This window comes from Helicoverpa armigera, chromosome 14 (assembly GCF_030705265.1).
Source record: "Helicoverpa armigera isolate CAAS_96S chromosome 14, ASM3070526v1, whole genome shotgun sequence".
In the NCBI taxonomy this organism is placed as follows: Eukaryota; Metazoa; Arthropoda; class Insecta; order Lepidoptera; family Noctuidae; genus Helicoverpa; species Helicoverpa armigera.
Window position 1 is genome coordinate 11,693,542 of NC_087133.1, and position 26,005 is coordinate 11,719,546.

Sequence of the window (26,005 nt, forward strand, 5' to 3'; positions counted from 1 at the left end):
AACATACCACCATTTTATTACACCTATGTATGTATTGTCATTAAATTAGACCAAGTTCTTGCCTAAAATATTCAGCAAAAATATGCTTGTGCCTATATGCAAAAAACCTACTGTAATATTACAAACCAAAAGTTTTTGTTGATTTGTTTTGAACGCTCTATAATACCAATACCTATCTCAGGAAATAATGGACCGTTTTGAACCAATAGGTATTTCAGTGTTACATAGCTAACGCTATAGTGTACTTTTAATCCAGGTGTGTGAAACCAATACAAAAAATCGGAAAGATTCATTTTGTATGTATTTGCTTTTGCTGTAGAAATACTTTTAAATTAAATTAATATTTTCTAACGAATTACGTCTATCTACAATTAAGTTGCAAAATCAAGATGTAGGACAAACTTTAAGCCCCGTTTTGCATTTAACCACAAGCCTGAGTTTACACTAGCGTGCGTTTTCGACATCTCGTCACCCTAACATGGAAAAGTAATTCGTACAGACCACATTTTGTACCAACTCTGCGATTTTGCATTAGAAAGGCTCTAAGGCGGTTTTGTATGCGAATTTCAAAATTACGAAATACATAGGTTTTAACATGTTTATTCAGTTGATAAATTATACAGCTTTTTTCTCTTTATAAACCCTAGTACTAAGGTTTATAAATATGACTTGATATGACGAAAGTACCCAAGACATTTTTTACCATGAGTATCGATTAACCATCGGGTCAACTATATAGATGGGCCAGTTTCATCTTTACTTATTTGTGTAAACAGAGAACCTGAGAAGTCTTGAACCCTCAACAAACCAAGGTCATTACCACTAAACTGGTATTCTATCATAATATCAACCGAATACCACGCACGGAAGGGTTGTGACGTGATAAATATAACGAGTCGGAGGGCAATACTCCCCATCTGTCAGCGTGGGTAAATATTTGTCTGCGCTGGCAACACTGGCAGCGGTTACACAGAGTGTTTAGATTGTATCTGTGTTTGGATTAAATTGGGCTAGTGTTTCATAGGTTTTGTAACATGATCATTACGGTTCACTAGACGAGATATATCGCGTGAATTCGTCTGTTATTGAGGGAATAAAGTCCTCAAATAAAAAGTAACCTGTCTCCGTTTCCATGGTAATACTTAGGTATCTGTATGCACTATTTATCTGAATCAGTTCAGCCGTTTTAGCATGAGAGTAGGTAACAAACCAGTGTGTTAGTAAAGATGGATAAAGTAAAGACTAGGTAATACATAAGAAGCTACGATATAATTGCGAATAATAGATGACGATTATTTGCGAAAATAAGTTGGTAACTCTTTAAAACTGTCATTTAAATCCTATACCACCTCCGATTACTTCAGCGCAGGTTATTGAACTTCTTACACTGAATTCAGACGCCTCTTACAACCGCGAATGTGGGGAATTAGACGTTTTATTAGCTGCAAAACACGACGCGGTTAGACCTCAAATGTTAAGGAGTACTTGCTTTATATTTAGATGTTATTTAACACTCCATTTGCATAATTTTAACTGTATAGTTCATTGCCCTGAATTTCATTAGGTATATATTAAGTTTAAGTTTATTTTTTAGCGGAAATAACATGATATTATCATTTGTTTCTTCGTGGAAATCAGGAAAGAATATTCAACGGAGGAATGGACTCAATTTAGTTTTTATAAAGACAATTGTAATACTTGATAGGTCACTGAAATACCTACAGTTAAAGAATGAAGTTGATTACATTTTCAGAAGCATGGCCAGGCGCGTGATCTCCTGAAACCACGCCGGTTTTTATAGCTTCCGATATTTTTACCTACTGATTTGAAAAGCTAGTTAATTTGTGCGTTTGTTTTTACGTGCTATATGCGTCTTGAAATAGTAGACGTATTTGTTTTTTTTTGTGAGATTACGTCTTACATACGTCGTGCAGTGCCGACCAGAAAAATTAAATTGGGATAAAGGCCGGCGGATAAAGGATGGCGATAACCATGAGTCATATGACTGTACAGAGGTGGTTAATTAAGAACCACGAGTGAAACCACAGGGCACGGCCACTTTTCAGTAGGTAAAAGGTGAGCGATCTGATAAAAACGTGATTGATATTTCAAATTGAAACCGATAGGTCATCTCGTATTGTTCAAGGAAAACTTTGACATATTTTATGGTTTCGTTAAGGTAAAAATTAGAAATTGAATTTTCTTTTCAAACCCACATTGGGTTCCGAGATAAAGAAGTCGTAATTTACAAAAATAAAACTACCAAAAATTTAAATACGAAAACTCCCACGTCTATATTTTTCGTATTTTTTACTAACTTAATTGTCAGCTGTTCAAAATATACATCTACTGATCTACTTTTACCAAGCAGCACCGAAGACGTAACAATTGGTTGAGTAAAATGAATTAAACCAACTAATTTAGGCATGCCTTCCAAAAACGCTTAATCAGCTTATTCTCATAACTTAAATCCACAAAAAAACATATTTTATTAAACAAAATATCCCTGAAATTGAAAACAGTTTCATATTTCACGGAGACAGTATGCCCTTTAATGTCACGCGTCAGAACACGCTCTGTCACCTCTTACGCAACAACTAACAAACTAACATTATATAAATATCAAATAACTACATAGTCTACCTACAGTCTACAGTCTACCACGCAAGTTAGATATCGGTACAATTGATTCAGCTCTTTCACTTTGTAGATACAGATTGCTATTATTAAAAGGGAGTTTTTAATGGGCATAGTTTTACTAACTCTTTTCAAGGCAGAGAACAATACAAATATAGAAAGGTTTGATAATAATTATTTCATAAACTACCCCCAATGTTTCAAGCTACAACTACTGACTATTAAAACTATTTTTCGATACCTCTAGGGTAAACTCGTTAGAGATGGCCATACGGGAGAGATGGCCAATCGAATTATTTTTGGCATGCATAGCTAGATGGCTCTACAATGCAGTCAGTACACCGCAAGCCATGCTCGGGAACACAGTGCGACGATGCTGCTGCGCGTATTTATGTTAAAAAGTAAGTAAATAAACTTTTATTTCACAGGCTATTGCAAAAATTGTACAGTGTGGTCATATTTTATCATGTGGTACTACTTTTTATTGCATTTTTTAAATGTTTGCTTAGTTTATTATGTTTATCAAATGTTAACGTCTATTCTCACCTCAAAATGGCGCCTGCTAATGTTTAATTAAATCAAAAATTTGATATGGCCATCTCACCCGCACAAAGAGGAGAGATGACCACATAAATTCAGGTTGAGATGGCCATATTATTCTTGTTATGTGAAGTGATATTAATGCGTTTTGTGTTTTGTTACATATGCCAAATAATTATGAGAGAAAAGCCATAGCCACTCGTGGTTGTTGGAGTGAAGATTCACAAAAAAAATATGGTTAAACCCAAAGATAAGAAGACTGATACGAAAAGAACCATAAGAATAGAAAACGGAAAGCTGTAAGGCGTATTAGCGAAAGCAGTTCTGATCTCAGTGAACCAGTATTGTGTGATACATCTGACGAAGAAGATAAAGAAAACGAAGCAGATAACTGCGCTGGATGCGGAGAAAATTATTATAAGACTCGTCTTGTGGAAGATTGGCTCCAGTGTCTTATTTGTGACAGGTCATCATGAAAACTGTACCGAGTTTGATGATATGTGCTCCAAATGTGGACAGAAGAAGAAAAAAGAAGCTAAAGGAGCCGAATTTCAGGACAAGGGAAAGGGAAAAGGGAAGTCAAGTACTGGTCATCTATCCCGTATAGCTTTGGCCAACTTACCCTGATGCCCCGGGAGAGATGGCCAATTCTATTTTTTTTTAGAAATTGTTTTTTATTATGTTTTTGAATTATAAAAAAATATTTGTCGTTGATTTTTACAAGACTAATAACTGTTAATTATGATAAGAATAAAAGACTGATTGTAACAACACTTTTTCTTTTTTTTATTATGTCTAGATAAAACTATGGCCAACTCTAACGAGTTTACCCTATATGTAACATATATAAAATACACCTCTTTATAAAACTTATTTTTATTGCCTTTGGCTTACAAAGAGACTCCTGCCTGTTGATGAAAGCTTAACTTCGAAGTCACAGGTTTTTTTAAAGGTCACTAAACCATGTCGTTCAAAACACACAAATAAATTCTACAAAGAAAACATTTGCATTTTTTAAACGAAACACTCAACTAAATGAAAAAAAAAATCACCTGTTGCTGTTGTACATAAACAAAAATAAGGTATTTTACAACCTTTTCAGTGTGCAAACAATTTCAATACATTCCTAAAAAGTGCGTTTTTGAATAATTTTATTGCGACAGTCTCGTCAAAGAAAACATACAATTATAATAAAAGTAGATTGAGACCGCTTTTATGGCGGAATGCCATTAAATTAAAAACATTCCGCGGTTATGTACGATTCGTGGTGACCTTAGATTTGACTCAGGAGGTGATTTTGTTATTTCAATGTATAATTTAAAGCCAACTTTTAGATACAAAAAATAATGTGAAAAGCCTATGAAGGTCAAAAGTCTTTACACTATTACTGAAACTTAGCTGCAAAACAGCGCTTTTTGAACATCAACATTTATAAAAGACGCAAAACGCCCATAATTTCTATGTATTTTTGCTGGGAAGAAGAAGAGGCGCAACAAACTCTTCAGCAACAAATGTCGGTCTGCAGTTTACAGGAACCTTTCAACAATGCTTTCTTATACAGTGGTAAACAATGAGTGTATTACTAAATTATTTGACTTTTTTTGAGAAAGTTCAATTCATGTAAAACACTGTTAGGCACTTCCCTAAATCCTGATTGAAGTAAATAGTTGACTATTTGTTATGTATTAAGATGATATGATCTATATAAAGATATGTAGATGTGTGCCTTATAACAGTTATCCAGCATCTACAAAGACATTAAAACTAAAGCGATTAAAAAGCTTCTTACAAAGGAAACTGTTATAAGCTGATATGAATTTTCCAATGCCGCGTTATTATGTAAGCTATGCCTGTGAGCCAACGATAGGCTTTTCCGAAACCCCATTAATATTTATTTGTCCTATCCTGGATAACAGGCAATCCTTACATAAGTAAGCATATCGAAAAAGTGCTGTTAAGGTTTTTCAGGCGCCATCGGATTTTAGGTATCGAGATACCGACAATTTAACCCTTTTTACCTTAAGAACACCATAAAACTTAACTGGCCACAGTTTAGTTTAGGTTCCATTTATTTAACTAATATTATGTACCCGAAAGTTTGTATGTAAGTATGTTTATTATTCTTTCACCGAAAACTACTGGATGGATTTTCATGCAACTTTCAAGCAACAAGAAATAGGCTCATCCATGCATGAAAAGTAGTTCCCTCAGGACGCGGATGTAAACGAGTATTTTCTATAGTTTTGCGCTATAAATAGGTACACCAAGAAGTTAATACCTCATGTTGGAATTAGCAGTGCGTTTGTAATTGTGGGTCTCTGTTCGCGGCACAACGCCTCTCTGATATAAATCGTGACTCGGAAAGAAAGGTCAAGCGACCCCAACCAGACAGTTATCGCGTCAAGCAAGATATATCAGAAGATCAAGTAAGAACAACTCTGTAATTAAGTAGCTCTGCAATACTGAAGTTAACCATTTAAAGTTAACTCTGATGACCAGTCACAGATTTTGTCAACTTTCAAGGGGTTACGGCGGTTGGGTTGCCCAGGTTAGCTCCATGTGGAACACTGGAACTCAGCTCTATTTGGTTAGACAGGAAGCCACCCCCAATAAAGTTGAGAAAAGGCTTTATGGGCAGATGACAATGTCAGTAGTAATTGTAGTTTTCACTAAGTGCATTGATAATTTAAATCAGCCGGTTTAATTAAAATAAGACAGCAAATAGGTGAGATATTATTATCATATATTCAATTACATAAACTAATCTACATAAAACAACCTACATAAAAAATTGTATTTCTTTTGTTATTTCTGCTTACTGACGAACGATCACTAAGTTTAGCCCGTACGCGCTAAATGTTCACTGGGTGTAGTCCAAGATAGGAGCCTGTTACAACCAGTTAAGATTGTCAGTTTTACCAGACGTTATCGCGAAGCCAGGTCAACGACCCTTTGTTGGTAATCAAGCACTTTTTTCACTTAACATCGGGGTGGAAGTCTGATAACGGATTTGATAAATTTAAATCTGTTTAAAAGGCTTTCAGTGAATCTAGATAGCTTAGTGTTTGGAATTCGTTGTGGGTGAATAAAGTTGAAACTTTAAGGATTAGCCTTTTAATACCACTGGAGGCAGATAAATAGAAAATCATCATTGTGCAAACTTTCAAAAGCTTTTTTATTTAAAACCTAGTATAAAGTTTGTACAAAAAGTTTGCACCATAGTTATAAAAGGTACAATTTGTGAAAAAAAAAAATGTTTTCAATAATTAATTCTGAACTTTTCCAAACCTTTCTTTAAGGAGGCTTCTACCCACTACCTGTCAATAATACATTTGGGCTATTAGCACTTAGTACCTAACCACTGTTATGCTTATCATGAAACCTTTCAGGACATAATGGTTTTCAAGTAAAAATAAATATTCCCTAATCATTACCCAAGTATTCTAAAGCCTTTTTCAAAGAAACGTACAAAAAGAACCGTAGAATTCTTCCAAAGGAAATGTAACTCTAATGAAATCCGAGGTCATTCACCTCCGCTGAAGAAGATTTAATTCAGTGCCCATTGAACTGAACAAATCCACTGAAAGGTGTTATTATATGAATGTTTACACATAGAAAATATAATAACATGTCGTAAAACACAGATATTTCGGCGGCCATCATAAATCTTATCGAATGATCGGGACCAACGATTTTGAATGGAACCTAGGTAATTTTTTCGTAATAAAAACTGAATAAATTGTTTGTGGTCGCTTGTGGTTCTGTAGTTATCTAAGCCTTAATTTATCTATAGAGTCAACATTCTTTTAATTAGTTTTTGGACCGACGGTTAACAAATTATGTTGTTAGATGCATCTGATTTAATAATATATTATGGAGCTGAAGAGTTAGTTTGTATGTTTGCTTGAAAGTGCTATTCTCAGAAACTACTGATCAGGTGTGGAATATTATTTCAATGAAGGCCCTTTTTTGAAAGACCATGAAGTTATTTACACGGAAAAGAGATGAGAACACTGGCATAATTTAAGCAAGTTTTTAAAATGTTCTACAGGTAATTTGAATTAGCGACCGTAATATTTTTTATTTCACAATTTCTATCTACGTTAATGGTCTGTTTTTAACAGTACCACGGGACCCCAAAACCACAGGTCGGTGTACTGCCAACAATACGATATTAAGGTTGTATTTCAAGTCACACTTTATTGCAGCACCCCTCACAAAAATACCAGCACTTTATTATAGACTTCCGCTATCAACCGTTTTATTACAATTTCATAGATAACAGTTTGTAATCGAGGTTTTATTTAGGGGTCCTTTTTTAAAATTATAGTGACCCTATATTGCCCTTTTGTAAGGCATTGAACTCAGAAAACTCGGGCTGGTTTGGATAATTCCGGATTTTTGGCCAGTATTAGAATTTCATTTTAACGTAACATAAACAAATTATTGTCTATGACCTTTTGGATGTCAGATTTGAGGGAGTAATATCTCATTTATTATAGTTAGTTTCTAATAATATTGTAAAGGTGAATAGTTTATTTCATTAGGCTTATATAAACTAGCTCGTTCCAGGAAATTCTGTCAGATTTACAAGGTAATTCATTGTTAGATACTTAGCCTATCTTTTGATTAAACATATACATAGATAGACTATCCGGATGCAAGAAATGGTGTCAAAACTATGAGCAAAAGCTTGTAAATACTATATCTGAAGTTTATAATTTTAAGATGTGCTAAAATGGCGCCCACATGTATGCAAAGTACATTGCACTTTAGGTACCTCTGTCAAATCAAGCAAGCCAAAATGCCGTAGGTTTCATACACATAGTTTAAAACAAAACATAGCTACGGAGAAATCCGAAATACCCAATAGTACTTTGATGTAGTCAATCATTGAACAGTTTACAGTTTACACAATCAGTGCATACCGTGTATTCAAACGTTGGACTAACGTTGGTTCGCAATTGAAGTTCTGCAGACAAACTGCTTTCCTTCAATCGGCTACATAGTTCTAAAGTTAGATGGAAATAGATCTATTGTTATGTATGTACGTAGGTAGACAAATGGCTTTACAAAAAAAGGAATGCTTAATGAGCATATTTAAGTCTAATGAACATAATAATTTGCAGTAAGAAGTAAAGCACAAAGCAACCCCGAGTTTTAAAGTTGGTGACTGATACACTCGCACATTAAAGAGCATGTTAATGTCGGTTCTACGCCTGATCTCTCTCCGGTCGTGTCGGATTACCGTATCATCGGGCTATGAGAGTGTAGCTGTGTCTGCGAACATGCTTGTGCACTATAATATGTTCTGCGGAGCTGGTTGATCTCCTTGTATAAGAACAGCCGCTAAGACCGACAATTCCTTGAGACCCCAGTAAGTTTAGTATTGGCAATGGCGTGTCCAGTTGGTCAAATGATCTAAGAATGTGTTTCATAAAATATTAACGGATTCGAAGACTCGATGTCCGATCGATCCGTCGAATATGTGTCAAACCATTACCTTTGTACTTTTACATTGTCGATAGCCGTAATTGAGGTAATTTGAACTAGATTTTTCAAATTGCTCGCAATATTAACCGAGTTGTTATTGTTAGTATATTGTGGAATAAAGAGTCAGGTATTGTTTCTAGGACAAGTTTTCCGAGCAGAAAAGTCAAAAAGAAGTTTTTTGATTAATTTTAAAAATTCTGTGGAATAATGAAATTGTTCTTTGATGTGCACTCAAACGAAAATGTTCCTTCGTGATTTCGGGGAAACAATAAAAAATGTACAGAATACTGAATAATATTGTTTTGTAATAATTTCATGAAGTATATAGTAAAATATTAGAAATTCATTTCTCGGAAAGAAGGAAGAAAAATAAGGCATGAAAAAAGATTTTTATGCGAATAAAACATTCCTGTCAAATAACTTGTTGCTTAGAGCGGTTTCACCATGGGTATGTCGCTCGCTCATTTTGTCGCGCGTATTCGCTCCTTAATATTTTGTAACGAGCGGTAGTTGTCAATTATAAGAGCGACACCGAACGATGCTAAGTGGAAGAACCGAGCGGAAAATCCCCCAGTGTGTAAGTTCTGCAAGCTATTCAAACCAGACAAAATATAAGCCTATTCACCAATTATACAAGTCCTAATTACTTCTAAAGCTTCCTTTCATAAGAAGACATAACAATTGAGAACAACTAATTAACACAATACCCTACAGAATATTGTCTCTTATCCTTACTAATGTCTTAAATGCGAATTTCAGTTTATTTGTTACGCTTTCACGGTAAAATAGACACACAGATTAAGACGAAATTTTACAAACATAGTGATATAAATAATATGATACTCTGGAGTCAGATGGAGGCTTCTATCCCGGTATTGGAAATCGTTTCTTCAGAAGGCAGTTAAAACTGCAGGAAATCGCTACGAAATACAAAATTAACTAATATGAAGTCAAAAAGGTAAGGCAGTATAAGGAAATAATAAGCCCACATACATTTACCTATACGTAGAAAGTAAATACGCTACGCGAGTGAAGTCACGGGCATAATCTAGTATTAACTCTAGTATAAACGCAATTATTTCGCTTCAATACACAAAAACGGACACGTGAATCCAGACTGTATCCTGTCGTTTGCAGTCAAAACGATCTTACAAGGTATGACCTTGTCCTTAGATACAATTCTAGTTTATACTGTAGGTACTCACGTTTTGTTTACTAAACAAACTATTATTTTAGTTGTTATCAAATACACTAGTCACATTTAAAGGGCATTTTATTCGACTTCTGAAAAAAGAGGAGGTTATCAATTCCGATGTTTTTCATAGTTGATATTCAAGGATCCAAGGAAAATAGTTGTACAGGAAAAGACAAACCAGCTAAATATAGGTCAAAGTTAAGGTTTTCAGATTTTTTTGAGTATGTGAAAGGTACTATTCGAATTTATAGTAAAACATCTAACCTGGGTAGTTCATATCTAGGGTTACAGTGTAATATCACACAACATACAACTGCATTTAATTCACAAATATCACACTTCACACTTCTAGTTACCCAACACTATAATCAAGAATGCTGTAACAGTTCACCGGCTGCGAACCCTGACCTTCCCGTCGCTAGGAAACATCTTATTAGCTCACAGACTAATTAAGATATCGAAACCGAACCCATACTGGAGCGACACTCTTAATTACGAAATGTGGTCTAACTAGTCTTGGTTTAAAGTTCAAGCTTGTGTATCTATTCTTAAAAGTTCTCGTGGTTAAATAACAGCCCTACTGGATCTAAAGCCCCTAGATACATAATGTTATAGATAAATATTATAACATAAAATTAAATACTAAAACACATTTCATATAAAACAACTTAAAACTGGACTATATAAATTCTTATTTTTGAAACATCGCTGTTTTATGGTACAAAAAATCATTTTGTCCATTCATGCTAGTCCTTCTAAAGTTCTGACCTTCAAAGTTCAAAAACAATAATATCTATTTCGCAATCGCTACTATGTACTGTAGTTGGTGGGTATGATTCATTAACACATTTTAGTTTGTAACATCAAATAACGCTCCCACTTTGTTCATACACACTGATTTAAATATTAATTGCCCTTGAACACTTTATTTCACACTCCGATACGATTAATATGTATGAAACGTTAATTCTTTTACTTGGCCTGCATTTTCGATAACCTTCCAATTTGCCTACAAACTATTCTTCATTAAAATCGTTAAACAAAGCAAATTAAATCTTATGTCTAAAGCAATAAAGTTTATCGGAAGTGCAGTATATCGCATGTCTGTGCGTTCCTCAAAATGCACATGCGTCGCGCGGGCCTACGCCGCCGTAGCTCGTAGCGCTACGACGGGCAGACGGCGCGCGAACGCCAAACCAACCGCGCGTAGACCTGCTACGAACCGGCGCGCCCAACCCACGGAACTTTTCATACTTTTCTAATGGAACATTAGGAGTTTACGTTTTCGTGTGCTGTGAATAAATATTTGTTTAATTTGATTTGCTAACTTTTGGTGTGTGAAACGAATGTTAAATAGATAAGAATTAACTTAGTGTTGTGTGAATTAATTTGGTACGAATTTGAAGTAGTTGTTGACAGTTTTTAAAGTGTTATTTTGCGGAAATGTCATATTGAGAGATGGCACCTTTAAGGATTCCTTCGGGTGATTTTATGAGTGAAGATGGTTATTACAACTACTCGACGCAGGGGAGCCAGGAGGTGCGGCACCACTGGCGGCACCACAACCACTCGCACATGAGGGAGGCTCACAGACACAACATGGTGGATATGCTGTCCAACTCCATCATGGAGGCGATGAACAGTAAATTCGTGCCTGATAACAGTGTGCTTCCTGACCTGGAGCCGCTGTCCACGCACATGGAGGGCGCGATGCTGGAGCGGCACCCGCTGCGGATGAACGTCACGCTGAACCGGTCCGACCTGGGGCCCATCCCTGATGAGTTCATGTACCGTCACGGCGGCGCCATGACCGCGGTGTACTGCGCCGCCTACCTGCTGGTGTTCCTCGTGGGGCTGGTGGGGAACTGCTTCGTGATCGCGGTCGTCTACCGCTCTCCGCGAATGAGGACTGTGACCAACTTCTTTATCGTGAACCTTGCTGTGGCGGACATTCTGGTGATCGTGTTTTGTCTCCCGGCCACGCTGATGTCCAACATATTTGTCCGTGAGTACCTAGCTTATATATTGTATTTTATGCTGAATTGCTAAACGATTTGGCAAAACTTCAAGAGATTGGGCGTTAATTGAATGGAAAACTAAATGTTTTATATACGATGGTTATTTATGTTGTAGTTCTCCTTCAAAATAGAAGATAGATTCGTATTTTTTCCATTTAATTACATTATGTATATCATGGTAAATAGTTTTTTTTATGTTTTTAAAATCCATAACTTTTAAATAATAATTTTTGAACAACATTGTTGTCTGATTAATCCATTCCAGCTTATATAACGTGGCCTTTAAAAATAAATAAAACAAAACAGGCGTATGATTAGCAAGAATGAAAACGAATCGACTGGAACACACAAGCTCGTAAATCAACCATATAGTCCTTTATGTGAAACAAAAAGTTGCTACTTTTATTGTGCGTAATTAATTAATTTAGCTAACATACGTCACGGTGTGAACACGCCTAATTGCCTGAGTTACATTGTGTTCCAGATATTTTTTTTCACATGAAATCACAAAGCTTTTCTCTTTTAATTTTTATTTTATGCCCACCAAAATTTTTCTCTGTGGTTTCTGCCATATGCTCAGAGAGGATTTTTATATACCCGGAAAAAGGGTTGCCTATAATGATTCCCAAGGTCATTTTTACTTCCTTACCAAATATTATCTGAACTAGTCTAGGATTTCCCATCTTTGATACTTAGCAGAATATTTTTTATAGTTTTGAAGCTATTGCCAATTTTAAAAATTATTTTCAAGTGTTTGCTCTTTTTACGAAAAGATATTTTATTTTGAAGGAGTGTACTTATGACATTGACACTATAGAATATAATACAGATAGTTTTTTTATTCAGGATATCGATTTAAAATCTTGACCTTGAAACGTTTTAGTCTTTTGAAGTTTGTAAAGAAGTAGTTCAAGTGTTAATGATATTACATGAAGTGGTATTGTTTTTCCAGAAATCATATTTTTATGGGTTGATTTTTTTAGGTACTTTATTATTTTTAATGGATAGTGGACTTTGACTGGGAGGTTTCCATATTATTCTTATAGCTACTTATTCATAGTAAAATGACGTACCAAATTATTTAGTTTTATATCGATGGTAGAAGGTGCTTGAAAATATCGCAGATTGTTTTTCAATTTCTTTTAACTTTTCCTCAAAGAGCTTTATTTAAGTACGCAGTAAGTATAAAATAGGCAATTTCTTTACAAATGACAAAGAACAAAAGATGATTGTATTACCTGTTATTGATTTGAATCGTTTATTGTATTGCGAAGGAGAATTACGTCGTTGATTTAATTATGTGTTCCGAGTTTGTCGGCGAAGGTGAGTGCTGTAAATTTAACAGATGGTAAGTTCCTGTGTTATAAGATATAAGCTACATAACTATATATACCCAGTTGAATAAATGAAGGTGTCGAATATTTTCTTAATTTTGATTTGATTAAAATGATATCTTTTACTTATCGAATATTGTAAGTACTTGCGAGGTCTTATCTACAATTTTTTTTTTGTTTCAAAATACAATTTTCAGTACTTCGACGCACAACAGCGCCCAATGTCATTTTGGTTAAGAATTTTACTTTCAGTAAAAAATTACTGTTACTATTTTTATTAAATTAATAAAACCAGCTGGGTAATTTAGCTAATTGAGTGATGAGCATTCATAATTATGTTTTTTATGAACTCTCCCAGAGTTTATGTTGCTGATCCTGAATAAATGAGAATAAATGAATTCCATTAGAATTTGATGATTTATAATTAGAAAAAATAACTAGTTCAGTATTTATAATATTAGTATGTTATTTTAACCATGGTATATTATGGCATTGGTGGAATAAAAAGACTACTTGTCATGTGAAACCTTGGCCAGTAAATATATGAGTTTAATTTCAGACACTTTCTGAAAAGAATTGCTTCGTAAAATCATTGAAGTGTCGAGATAACAGATGACGTTAGATTTAGATATTAAACCGCAATTTGCAATATCTTTTTCATTGTTTTAAGAATTTATGTTGAATGGTATATAGAAGGTTATAATTTTGTGGCATTTTATAAAGTGCTCGAGTACAAAATTAAACATACGAGTTGAAGTTTTTGAGGTGGGTATAGGCAGAAATATATTATTAAGTGATCATTTCTTTTATGGTGTTAATGTTATTTTTTATCTGATTACTGGGAGTTCACCTGCGTTTTGAAGATACTACTTCCCGACCTTGGATAACAATTAAGGCAGCCCATTTCCTTACTACAATTTTATACGCACTCATTCAACAGTTTTACCGTGTTAGCGTAACCGAACTTTCACATTAATAAATGTTTAAATAAAAATTACGTAGCACACTTGAATAATAAACTCAGTTAGAGTCTATAGTCTATTGAACAACTACAACAAACATTAACATTAAATCACTTCTACAGTTAAGCCTCGATTTAGTAATAGTTTCAGAGGGGGAGGAGGGGGGAAAGGGAGTTTATTTAATGGTTCCTAGGAAACCTTATCTCGTCTGGGGTAGGTTTACGTAGAGGGTAGCCTAGTGGGCTATAGTCAGTGGGATCGACTTCCCGTCTAGACAGTCCTTGAATAGTGGACTCATTTAGTATGCCTGGTGGGTATACTTAGAGTTCTTAGACGAATTGCACTGGTTTAGGGGTTGGTAAACGAGCACGGGATCAGCATTTGGCGCAATTTTTTTTTACAATCCATTTTCTTTTCTTGGATGTCATTGAATATATTTTCCTTCTTCCTAGCATTGGCTTAGTCTTAGAATATGGATACCATTTAAAAATATCGTACAAATCGTAACACAATCTGTCTTGAGCTGATATCCAATCTATATGACAAGAAAAATCTTATTTAATTTACAGTCATACTCCTAGGCCTTTGCTTGGTAGTGGTCACTCGCTACGTTCTTCTAGGAACATAGTTTTCGCGTTTGTTTATTAAACATGTTGAGGGCGACAAACTAACAAGAATCGACGCGCGTCGTTACAGACATTCAGCTATTTGGCTTTCGCCTTCGATTTACAAATAAACAATATCGTATGAAACAATTACTGTAAATAAAATACATTATTAAATTCACAGCTAAAACAAAAACCTTGAACCTTAATTTCCACTCAGTTCATAATATTTATTCCACGCCTGCATTCCCACAAAATATAGATGCCATTTACAACCAAAAACGATTTCGTTCAGTTATTTACAATCCCCTCGAGCATTAAGTCAATACACTGCAAGTCCTGAGAATACAAATAAAATAATGCAAGAACAAATATGAAAAACAAAAACGTACCACAATGGGCTAATATTTGAATTCCCATTAAAAGGGACTTGTTCAATCGACTGCACTTGGGCTATTGTCTGCATCTCTTAAGTCAAACAAGTACAGATGTTTTGTCTCACAAAAGCGGGTGAAACATACATGTGTGTGTGAATGTATGTGTACGTTGTGTTTGTGTGACTCGGCGACTTGACCACTCCTGATCGTTTCTGAGCTTACGCATACAAAGACAATGTGCATGTACATTTACATACACATGTAAGGATCAATCGCTTTAGTAAGATAAAACATCTTACAAAGATACAGTCATTTTTTTGCTTGAAGGTGTTTGCTTGATTGTTCAGCTACTTCTTATATGTGGATGGCTGGGTTACAAAATAAAATAATACGTTTGTATTTCAGATAGAATTTCAGAGCTTGGGGCGATGCAAACAATGCCTTCAGTGAATTGAGTCCTACGAGAATCGATTTACATTTTCGTAACTTAAATGAAGCTAGTATCTATCTTCTATAGTTAGTGCAGTTTTCAGTATCAAACACTTTGTACGATATAATATTATAGAGATGATTGCATAGCCGATTACGTCAACAAAGTTGTAGGTCTTTATAATACTTAATTGAAATTGAACATCAATATATTGAATAGTGGAGATGGAACTTTTGTGTGGAGACTGGCATAATTACCCGCCGACATTTTTAACCCCCGACGCAAAAACGACGGGGTGTTATAAGTTTGACGTGTCTGTGTGTGTGTGTGTGTGTGTGTGTGTGTGTGTGTGTGTGTGTATGTGGCATCGTAGCTCCCAAACGGATGATCCGATTGTAATGCGGTTTTTTTTGTTTGAAAGGTATGTCAGTCGGGAGTGTTCTTAGCTATGTTTGGTGGAAATCGGTTCAGGTCTTCAAGGTCATCAGCTCGATTGCTAGATGTGATAGGAATGTTACACGCTCAGTTTACTTGCACGTATATGTGGGATCTGAAATTTGAAACACTAATGTCTTTTGGAACCACTGAGCTGGTCTGCTGTTAGGGCACGAAGGTAGGAGACGTAACCCTGAACTGCCTTTTACTAAACCCATCGAGTTTGGGCTCGTTGAATTTGTCTTGACGAGTTCTCTTCATGTTTCTGATTGATGAGAACCTGATGCTGGAAATGGGATGTGGCAGATGAAACCCTGGAATGCCGGAATTAAACGGATAAACCGATTTATTTTTTTGCTGAAAATCTAGAATGTCCAAAGGTGAATCTTTATTGTTTCTCAATCTGTGCAATTCTCCCAGAGCCAGTTTGTCATGAGGATTGTTAAACAGCTTCCTTTGGCCGAGATCGCAAATAGCGACCCCATCTTAAGATAAAATAAATTAAATGAAAGAAGGAAAAATTAAGGAGCTCCTTTAAAAAGCATGAAATAAAATTAAATTATAAATTTAAAAAAACCCCCGACCCAAAAAAAGTACGCAATAATTATGACAAAGGTTAAAACGCTAAACCCTATAAAAAGCAAAAAATAACTTTTAACACTACGTAAACTAAATTTTGACGTGTCGGGGGACCGCTTTTTACCTTCATAAATGCTTACATAAATCAAATGATACCTACCTAATTACAACATTCGTTTAAAAAAAAAAACACGTATCTAAAGTAATGAATTAGAGCGGTCCCCCGACACGACAAAATTTAGTTTACGTAGTGTTAAAAGTTATTTTTTGCTTTTTATAGGGTTTAGCGTTTTTAACCTTTTGTCATAATTATTGCGTACTTTTTTTGGGTCGGGGGTTTTTTTAAATTTATAATTTAATTTTTAATTTTTATCTTTGTGTATGGCTTCATATTATTAAGTTCTAAATCTATTGATACACTTAAGAGGATGGAATAATCAAGAATATACTGAAATAATCAAGAAGCGACTTGATTGATTGAAAAGTTGAGTCACCTTTTAAGTCTTTTTACAGGTATTTTTGATTTAGTCTGCACTTATTTTATGAAGCTGAATACTTTGTTTGTTTGCTTGCTCAAACGCGAAATATCCCAGAAACTACTGATCCGTTAGCCCAATTATGAAGGAAAGCTGTATGCTACTTTTCGTTATAAAATTAATTCATTTTACAAAGATATTAGGTAAATTCATTTAACATATTGAGTACAGAATTAAAATGATGAGTGCTATAATACTTTGGTTATACGTTTTCACAGCCACAAAGTCAAGTGCGAAAAGGGTTTAACTTGAGATGATATAAGACCAACACTTGTCTCGCATAATAATATTACTTGTCATGTGAATTATTTTAACAATGGACAGAGGCTTTTAATAACTTTAGCAAACTTATTTACTTTGCTGGGTTAGTGCTTTCAGTTGTTTTAAATGCTATGGATCTGTAGTGAGATTTTATCAAAATTGTTCGTGACCAAAAATTATTTCCGCATTTCCATTGGTATGTGCATGTGTTTCCATTGAATTGTGTGTTCGTGCACAAAGGTTTCGCAGACATTTTAAAAACGTTCTGATGCTGGTTCAGTTTTGTTATTTTTGTAATTTGTCGCAGCTTGCAACATTTTGTCAAAATGTAGGCTGATGAATTTGGAATCAATTTACACATGCTAGGGTAAAAGAGAAATCTGATTATGGGTCCTAACCTTTTCAAGCATTAAACGATCAGATATGACAAAGTTGAAATGCGTTTGAACATTCGACACTGAACATACTCAATATTATCTGACATTAGGTTTTTGCTTTCAAAATGTAGGCGACATAGGTGAAATAATTTTATGGACGTTTGTAATTTCAATATAATGCTTTCGAAGCATAATAATGTCTTTAGTCTGTCATATGCAGAATTCTGTTTAATTATCTAGATTTTGCCCTTGACCTTGGGCGTAAGTCTAAATACAATTACGTACCCAAACTCAACATATAGTTATGTTCAGAATGAATTAAAACTCGGTCCTAACTAGCTAACTCTCTCAATTAGCAGCTAGTTACACGGACCTTGCAGTAAAATGGCTAGTTTATACTCTCTATTATATAAATCTAGTCTTGAAAATGAAACTTTGTAAAACTTCGTTCGATAGAAAATAAAATAAGATTTACGGTCGAGTGGTTTGAACGGAGCATCGATTTTGAATGTATTCGGATTCCGAATTTTATGTTGGTAACTGAAACTTTGTAAGGGAATTAATGATTAGGCAGTATTTTTTAAAAGTGGCGTTAATACCTCGTTACAATATGGGCTGTTTAATAGTAAAAGATTTTCCGACCACAAAGTTTCTGAAATAAGCACGTTCAACCAAACAAAAAACAAACTCTTTGGCTTAATAATATATAGACGTTACTGTTCTTTTATTTTAATACATTTTTGGTGTAAAACATATTCTGTTTCAATAGTAGAGTACCTAGCTCTGAACGAAGCATCGACTTCAAACGGATACAGAATTGGAACTTTGCAGTGGAATCTCGTGATTGGATGCTATTTGTTTTTATTCAAGCAAAGTTGGTCGAAATCGTTTTGAAACGAATTCTAAATAATTTTGCAAAAGTGGGTTGTTTAAGCGAGTATAACTGTTGATCTTTGACCCCATTTTAATTAATGCTAATATTTACTTAATATTTTTTATTTATTTATATATACTTCAACCGCTTAAGCAAAGTTTGTTTAAAAGATAATTTAAAACTGAAAAAAAAGAAACAGTTATTTAAGCTACCCCTTGCCCGGGTAACTGGGTTGAGGAGGTTAGATAGGCAGTCGCTTCTTGAAAAACAGTACTATAAAATGGCTAGGCATATGATGATGATATTCAAGCTATACAAATCTTCATAACTCAAAATGCAGTCAACGTAACAGATTTACCAAGAAAATTATAACCATCTTAACCAAGCATAAACTCAAAGGGTTCCATATTTCGCATAAGCAGTGTAATTACACATCCTTGCATACAGCCGGGAACACGTCTGATATCAAAGTATGCGGTGACTGCGGAAATGTTCAGCGGAGTGAACGCGAGTGTACGGACAACTATGTCCGTTTTATGTACAGTCGGTGGCAGTGGTGTTAGAATATTGGGTTGTTTTTGAGATAATTCCAGTATTTTTTTTTTTTGAGGAATAAATAACCAATAATCCTCATTGAGCAAGCGTGGCGATTAAAGCTCAATCCTTCTCTGTGTGAGAGGAGGCCTGTGCCCAGCATTGGGATGAGAAAAAGGCTGATAATGACGATTGAATGCAGTGTATTGATTGATAAAAAGCAATTATTATCTAGTTTATGCTAATTGGCAAATTAGACGTTCATTCGTACTTCATCTTTATCCTTTCGGTAGCTAGTAGTAGGTTTGACATATTTTCCATACAAAAACTGTCAAAACGTCAAACATATTCCTCAGATAAAAGTTATCTGGCGATTGAAATATCAGCCCTAAGTTAAGTAATTCTATCTATCTCATTGAATAACCTATACATACTTCATTCTCAAGTTCTGTTCACATACTTCTAGAATGAAAACTTTCTCAATAATTTCACCTAGTGTTAGCTTTAAACTTACAAACTTTAGGCATATCATTATTCGACAATCTTAGTACCTATCGATAGCAAATATCGAGATCCGAACTCATTACGTCTTCAATAATAAGTCTGACTTCTGAAAAGTTATATCAAGCTCTACATTTTCTTTAGGATATTAAAGAGGCTTCGTTCAGTAATTCTATCAATTTTGCGTTCCTCACGGCGAGAGAGTGATTTGAACATATTATATTAAGCAGACATCGTCTTAATGCACTTAAATCTGCCTGAAACCCTTTTTTCGTCACTCCATCTTACCATCGAGCACTTTACACTACTTTTGGGTCCCCAAGTAACTCTAGTCATATCAATCAATTATAAAATTACAATATCCTCCCTTGGGACCTAAAATTTCTAGCTTTAAATATTTAAAATTATACTGCTTTCAAATCTACTACACAGTTACATAACAATCACAACAGATTTAAATATTCGGTAGAACGGATACCATTAAAGAAATTGCCGATTTTTTTTTTTGCTAAAACTGTGCTGAAGTTAATTTAAAGTACTTGAGTCCCCGACTGTACGTCGTTACGTTTCGTCGTGGAATATTTAGAGAGAAGTTTTTAGCAATACCGACGTGCCATGTTTTGCGTCAACTAGTCCGAATAGTTTTATGTACTATATGCTACGTTTTCGAACATAGGCCGAGTTGAACTCTCTGCGGTAATCCCAGATGGCTCGCTGGAAAAAAGCTGTATTTTTATGTGACGAATTTTTATCATTAAAACTGGCTAGGCTTACGTAGGTTACTTTTGGTATATTTACCATCATCTGCTTATTTATATATAGCCACCCAAAACAAAAATGTGAAAGACTGCCAAGTTCGATAATATGGGAATGCTTCGCCTATAAAAGAAGTGAGATCTGAATAAGTACCAAGTTCCATACACATACCTCAGTTAAAAATAATTACTTTTCAATGATGTTACTTGGCAAGTTTTCATACACCTTGTTATAAACCTACTAAACAATGAATCAAGTATTTAATTTTCTATTAAAACTTGCCAAGTAACATCATTAAAAAGTAACTATTTTTAACTGAGGTATGTGTATGGAACTTGGTACTTATTCAGATCTCACTTCTTTTATAGGCGAAGCATTCCCATATTATCGAACTTGGCAGTCTTTCACATTTTTGTTTTGGGTGGGATTTCATTTATTTTTGTAAGGTTGTTTATTTTATTTTTTTCTTATGATGAAGTTAGTTAAAGAAATGTTTCATTTATACTATCTTTTAGATTTTTTTAATATGCACTATGTTTCTTACAAAGAAATGAACTAGCTTAACTAAATGGACAAGATTTACTAACTGACTGACATGACATGTTATCATATATTATGTTCGTGGATCAAAGTTACACATTCGTTATTTTCGAAAGTGATTCAGACTTGGCCGTTTTCAGATTTTTACTTTACTCTGATTAAATACAAACCTTTGTACCATGCGAAGATATATTATATAAATATAGATAAATTTAGTTCGTTTTAGTTCCTTAGGGGTATAAATTTACACCGGGTATAAAACACCTTCATTATTTTGAAACCGACTCACACTTGACCATTTTCAGATTTTTCCCTATACCTTGACATAAAGACCTACCTCCATGCCAAATTTCAAGTCAATACGACCATTGGAAGTGGTCTAGGTTTTTGATGAGTGAGTCAGTGAATCAGTCAGTCAGTGAGTGTATAGTAAAAATAGCGATTTTCTGACGTCCATATCTCAAGACCTACAATAGGTATATTAATGAAATTTTGTATTTGAGATAAGTGAGGGGGTTTCAACAGATACTAGAAATTTGAATTGCGTAAATAAAATAGATTTTGAGTTACAGGGGGGTCGAATTTGTCCCGAAATGGTTCGTGTAATATAACCCACGGCCGGTGTGTCGCTTTTTTTGCTCGAACTTGGAGGACACACTGCCGTGTGTCTAGACGAACTTGGAGGACACACTGCCGTGTGTCTAGATTTTGTGAAAAGTCTGTTTTCGTAACTATGTCTCCGTCCAGTAATTGTTTAGATTACAAAAGTCTTTGCAAAATGTTTTAAAAATTACTGCACCTAATTGGTTTCCACAAAAGAAATCTAATTAACATTAAAGCATTTTCTAAGCCACAGTACCTTGTTAGAACTAACTCAGAGTCAGCAAACTTCGGGTAACTTCGGCAGTGTTCGTGAATCGGCTTCGTTTAGCGATTCTCTCACAATTAACATGAGCCATGGTGCTCAAAGTTGTCTGCTCGTGACAAGTTTGTTAAACAAGGCTTTATTTAGTTTCCCATCTCTGCATTATATGGGGTCAGGTTAAGTTTAATAAGTGTATAAAAATATATATTTACGAGTTGTTTCCCGCGGTTCCACCCATTTACCGAGAGAACTGCCTCCCCAACCCGGACAAAAAGTAGCCTATGTCCTTTCTCAGACTAGGTATGTTCCAAAATTTGAATCAGTTCAGTACTTTTATCCTGACAGATTGACAGATAGAATTACTTTCCTAAAATAGTCGGCAAAATTAAGAGATTATCAACTTTATCGAATCGATACGAGTAATAAAATTTTAAGACAGCATTAGCCCTATTAACGATAAGTCGATAAAACGGGCCTACCTCTACATATAACAATTTAGATTGTAAAAGTAAGACTGAGTATATCTACATCATTGAGGTAGATCTTCTAATCCCATAGACAAGACCTTGATCTTCAAATATAGAAATAGAAAGATCAATACGCAGCCTAACGAGACCGTCTCGTTTTAAAATAACTGCGACACATCCAGAGATATATAACTCTGTGACAATACAGTGCATTGTTCGATGTAGGTTACTCTTGTTATGTGAAATCAGAAGAGATGGTTTTCTTAGAAGGAAATTTAATGAAATTGTGGTGGTAAAAAGTTAATTGCATTGCTCTTAATAGAAACACCTGAAACAAATTTTAAGATATTTTTATTAAATTCGATGCGGAATTGCCTTTTGGAAAATATATTTGTTTCTAGATTCGATGTAAAATCAAATGTTAGGCAAAAATGTTAAGACAAAAGGACCATGAGTCAAGTTGGGCTCATTGTCCAACAGAGTTGTAGCATATGCCGTTGTGAAGGTTTTTGTTTGTACTAAAATTGTTACTATGGGCACTACCTTCAATTATATGGCAAAAAAAAAATATACACTTAAATAGGTTTTGTAGAAAAGGACAATTGTTAGGAGTCGTAGTGCGCTTGGTTGTTCCTGACATAAAACCTAATTCGCAGGATTTGATTATGCTAGGATTATGGGACCACCTCATAATCACCAGGTCAGGATCTGATGATGGAACCCCTGAGAAATCGATCGCAACTTTCGAAAATTGTAGGCGTGCATAGGTTAAAAACTTGACAGTGAGGTGTACGTCTAAAAACACTATGCAACAGTGAAGGTTTGGAGCTGACCTGATGATGGAGACCGGAGAAGGTCGAGGGAACTCGACAACTTACATATTAAACTACTTCGTGTTTGGGCTTATATTATTCGTATTGATGGGAACTTTCCACAAATGCGGATAGTGACAACTATGCTTGTCACTGAAAAGCCAAAAATAAAAAAAATACTTTTTACAAACAATAAAACCGACTCCCAAAAACACTGAAAAGCAAAAAAAAACTATTCTTAGGTGCATCGGCATAGAAGTCGGTGGCGTATAAACTCAGGAACATCCATTAGACACTGACTTCTAGGCCAATGCACCTAAGAATAGTTTTTTTTTGCTTTTCAGAGTTTGCCAAGAACATATTCTGATGGGTAACGACAATTGGAACTTTTTGATTGATAATTGCAATATCCATCACCAAAATGTGTGGCTATTAAGAAGAAGGATACAGTCAAGACATGTTCGTGCACGTACATATTACGTATACATTCTGGTTTCTGCTAGAAACGAAATGGGTCGATATGCCATCGCTCAGTATTACTGCTCGTGTCTAACAGGTAGACGCACAGTAGGAAGTTGTGCTCATATCATTTCAATAATATGGTATCTAGGGTTAAGCAGGCACACACAATTTAATCCACCGGCAGGATATTTAGACGACATTATTATTGATTGAAATGTTTACAAAAACAATTTTAACTGCAGCTGCTAACAGTTATTTATTTTTATTTTTTATGTATACATTAAACCTGGAATTAAAACTAGTAAAAGGTGTTCAATAACAAAACCTACAATGCCGTAACAGCACTACTTTTTGCAGAATATTAGTTTATTTATGGTTGGAGAAAAATATTTATAGCAAAATAACCCCATGGATTCTTCGCAAAAATTAGTTAAAATCTTTATATTTAGTGCTTTACAAGTAAATTCAAAGTGGTCTCATCTCTGTTGGTGGATGAGCCCAGGCTTCATACATTTTTGCCCATGGTCCTTTATAGATTAATAACTTCCCTGTCCCATGAGTCATATGTGACACACACCGATTGTTTAACTATTGTGTCTGCATCGTGGACAGTGAAGTGGTAAAGCTACACTCGTACCTAAAAGAAAAACAAGTTTGTGAGAGCAAGCTTGTACGGGTACCTATAACACATGTACAACTTATGTAGCTGGGTATTGTATATGTTGGTAACCGTTTAGAAAAAGGTTTGATTTCTTAAGTCTTTGTATAAAAACAGAAACACAATCCTAATGGCACAATTAAAACATCTTACAATTAAATGATACAACCGTTTGATAGAATTACGACTGAGAGGGCTTTTAGGGGGCAATATAATTACTTAACCATTTTACTATACCCATATACATATCAGTTAATGACTTGTGATTGCAATATTGCAAAATGTAATCCCAATATAAGCTAATTTATTCGTCCACGTGCAATGCAGAGGCGTTATAATATACTCCCGCCTACATTAACTGTCACTCATGAAAATAACCATATAAACATATATCTTTACTGTTTAATTGAATAGGTACACATTAATTTAAAATGGTTATTGAAACCTTTCAGTGTTATTGTAAACAGTCAAAATTTTTGTAATATCACTGTTTATTTTCAGTTTCTATTTCTCAATTCACATTCTCCCTTTGGACTGTAGGATGCTTTTGAAAAAAATAATTTGTCAAAAGTAAAAAACTGTAAAATTAATTTACTGATTGACAACATCATGGCATAAAATAACAAAACTATTCACTTTTTATATTTTCCAATTAGTAATACAATCAGTCACCTAGATATAACATCGTGGGCTTACCATTTACTTTTACAGCTATTTACCAAGAATTTTTGATTTAAATGAGAATGTGCTGAAGCGAAATAATGTAAACAACCAGTTTGCTGATTACCTAGTTTATTATTGTACTGTTTTCAGCCTACACGCGACCTTTAGTGGCTGTGGAAAAGTCTAGACAGTATTACAAACGCAGTCTTGTTACCTAGAGTTTGATCTTTAAGAATGGAAGTGGGTTGTCAGAGCATAATATAAATCTAGTGTTATGAGGGAAATTCTTAGCATACATGTGTTTTTATTTAGTCTATGCTGTCCCACTGCTGGGCAAAGGCCTCCCCCATAACCTTCCATATTTCCCTATCGGTCGCTATTTGTGGGCCATGAGGAAGTTGTCTAAATCTTCTCTCCAGCGTTTCCTTGGTCTTCCTCTTGGTCGCCTTCCATCATACGAAAACCATAGTTATTCTGATATATTAACTGATATATTACAAAGTTTTATGAAAATTGATTGAACAGTTTTTGAGTGCAAGAGTAACGCACACACATCCAATATCCTTACAAACTTTCACAGTCAAAACATTAGTAACAAACAGTTGACAAAACAATCAGTTTTCTTATTAACCATCTCTATTATAGAATATAGACAGCAGACAAATCACCAATACCCGCGGAGGAACGAGAAGTGAAACTTACAAAGGCGCAATTCGTTCCATTTCACGCAGCAACTTCGACGGGTTTCAATAGTTGTGCACAACTTCAGTTCGCTTTGTTACAGTGACAGATGAACTGATAGAGGTATAAGTTATTGTATAGTTGGTAGCTTATTCATCATCTGCCTAGCCTTTAGTTGCTGGTTTGTTATTGGTGCTTTATTGTGTGGAAAAGGAAGTTATGGGCAGTAATGGGAGTTGGTAAGACATTACATACTGTTGTGTCTTGTGTGGTGTGTGTGATTTTTCATTCTTGTAGCGTCGTATGGGATAAGGTGACTAAGAAAATATTGGTAATTAGTATGCTACTGGGCTAGGTGTGCGATAATTAATGTAATATACAAGATATAAAACATAATTTTTATTTCTTGAAAA

General features: G+C 34.8%; 1 protein-coding gene across 1 annotated transcript in view; it reads left to right on the top strand.

Moving 5' to 3' along the window:
• The first annotated feature begins 11,054 nt into the window (after nucleotides 1-11,054).
• The window catches only part of LOC110375089 (orexin/Hypocretin receptor type 1), a 76,190-nt gene continuing 61,239 nt past the window's right edge, over nucleotides 11,055-26,005 (top strand). The window contains exon 1 of the mRNA XM_064037939.1: nucleotides 11,055-11,870. Within this exon, the coding sequence (XP_063894009.1) occupies nucleotides 11,324-11,870 (547 nt within the window). The 5' untranslated portion in view covers nucleotides 11,055-11,323. The remainder of the gene's footprint in view (nucleotides 11,871-26,005) is intronic.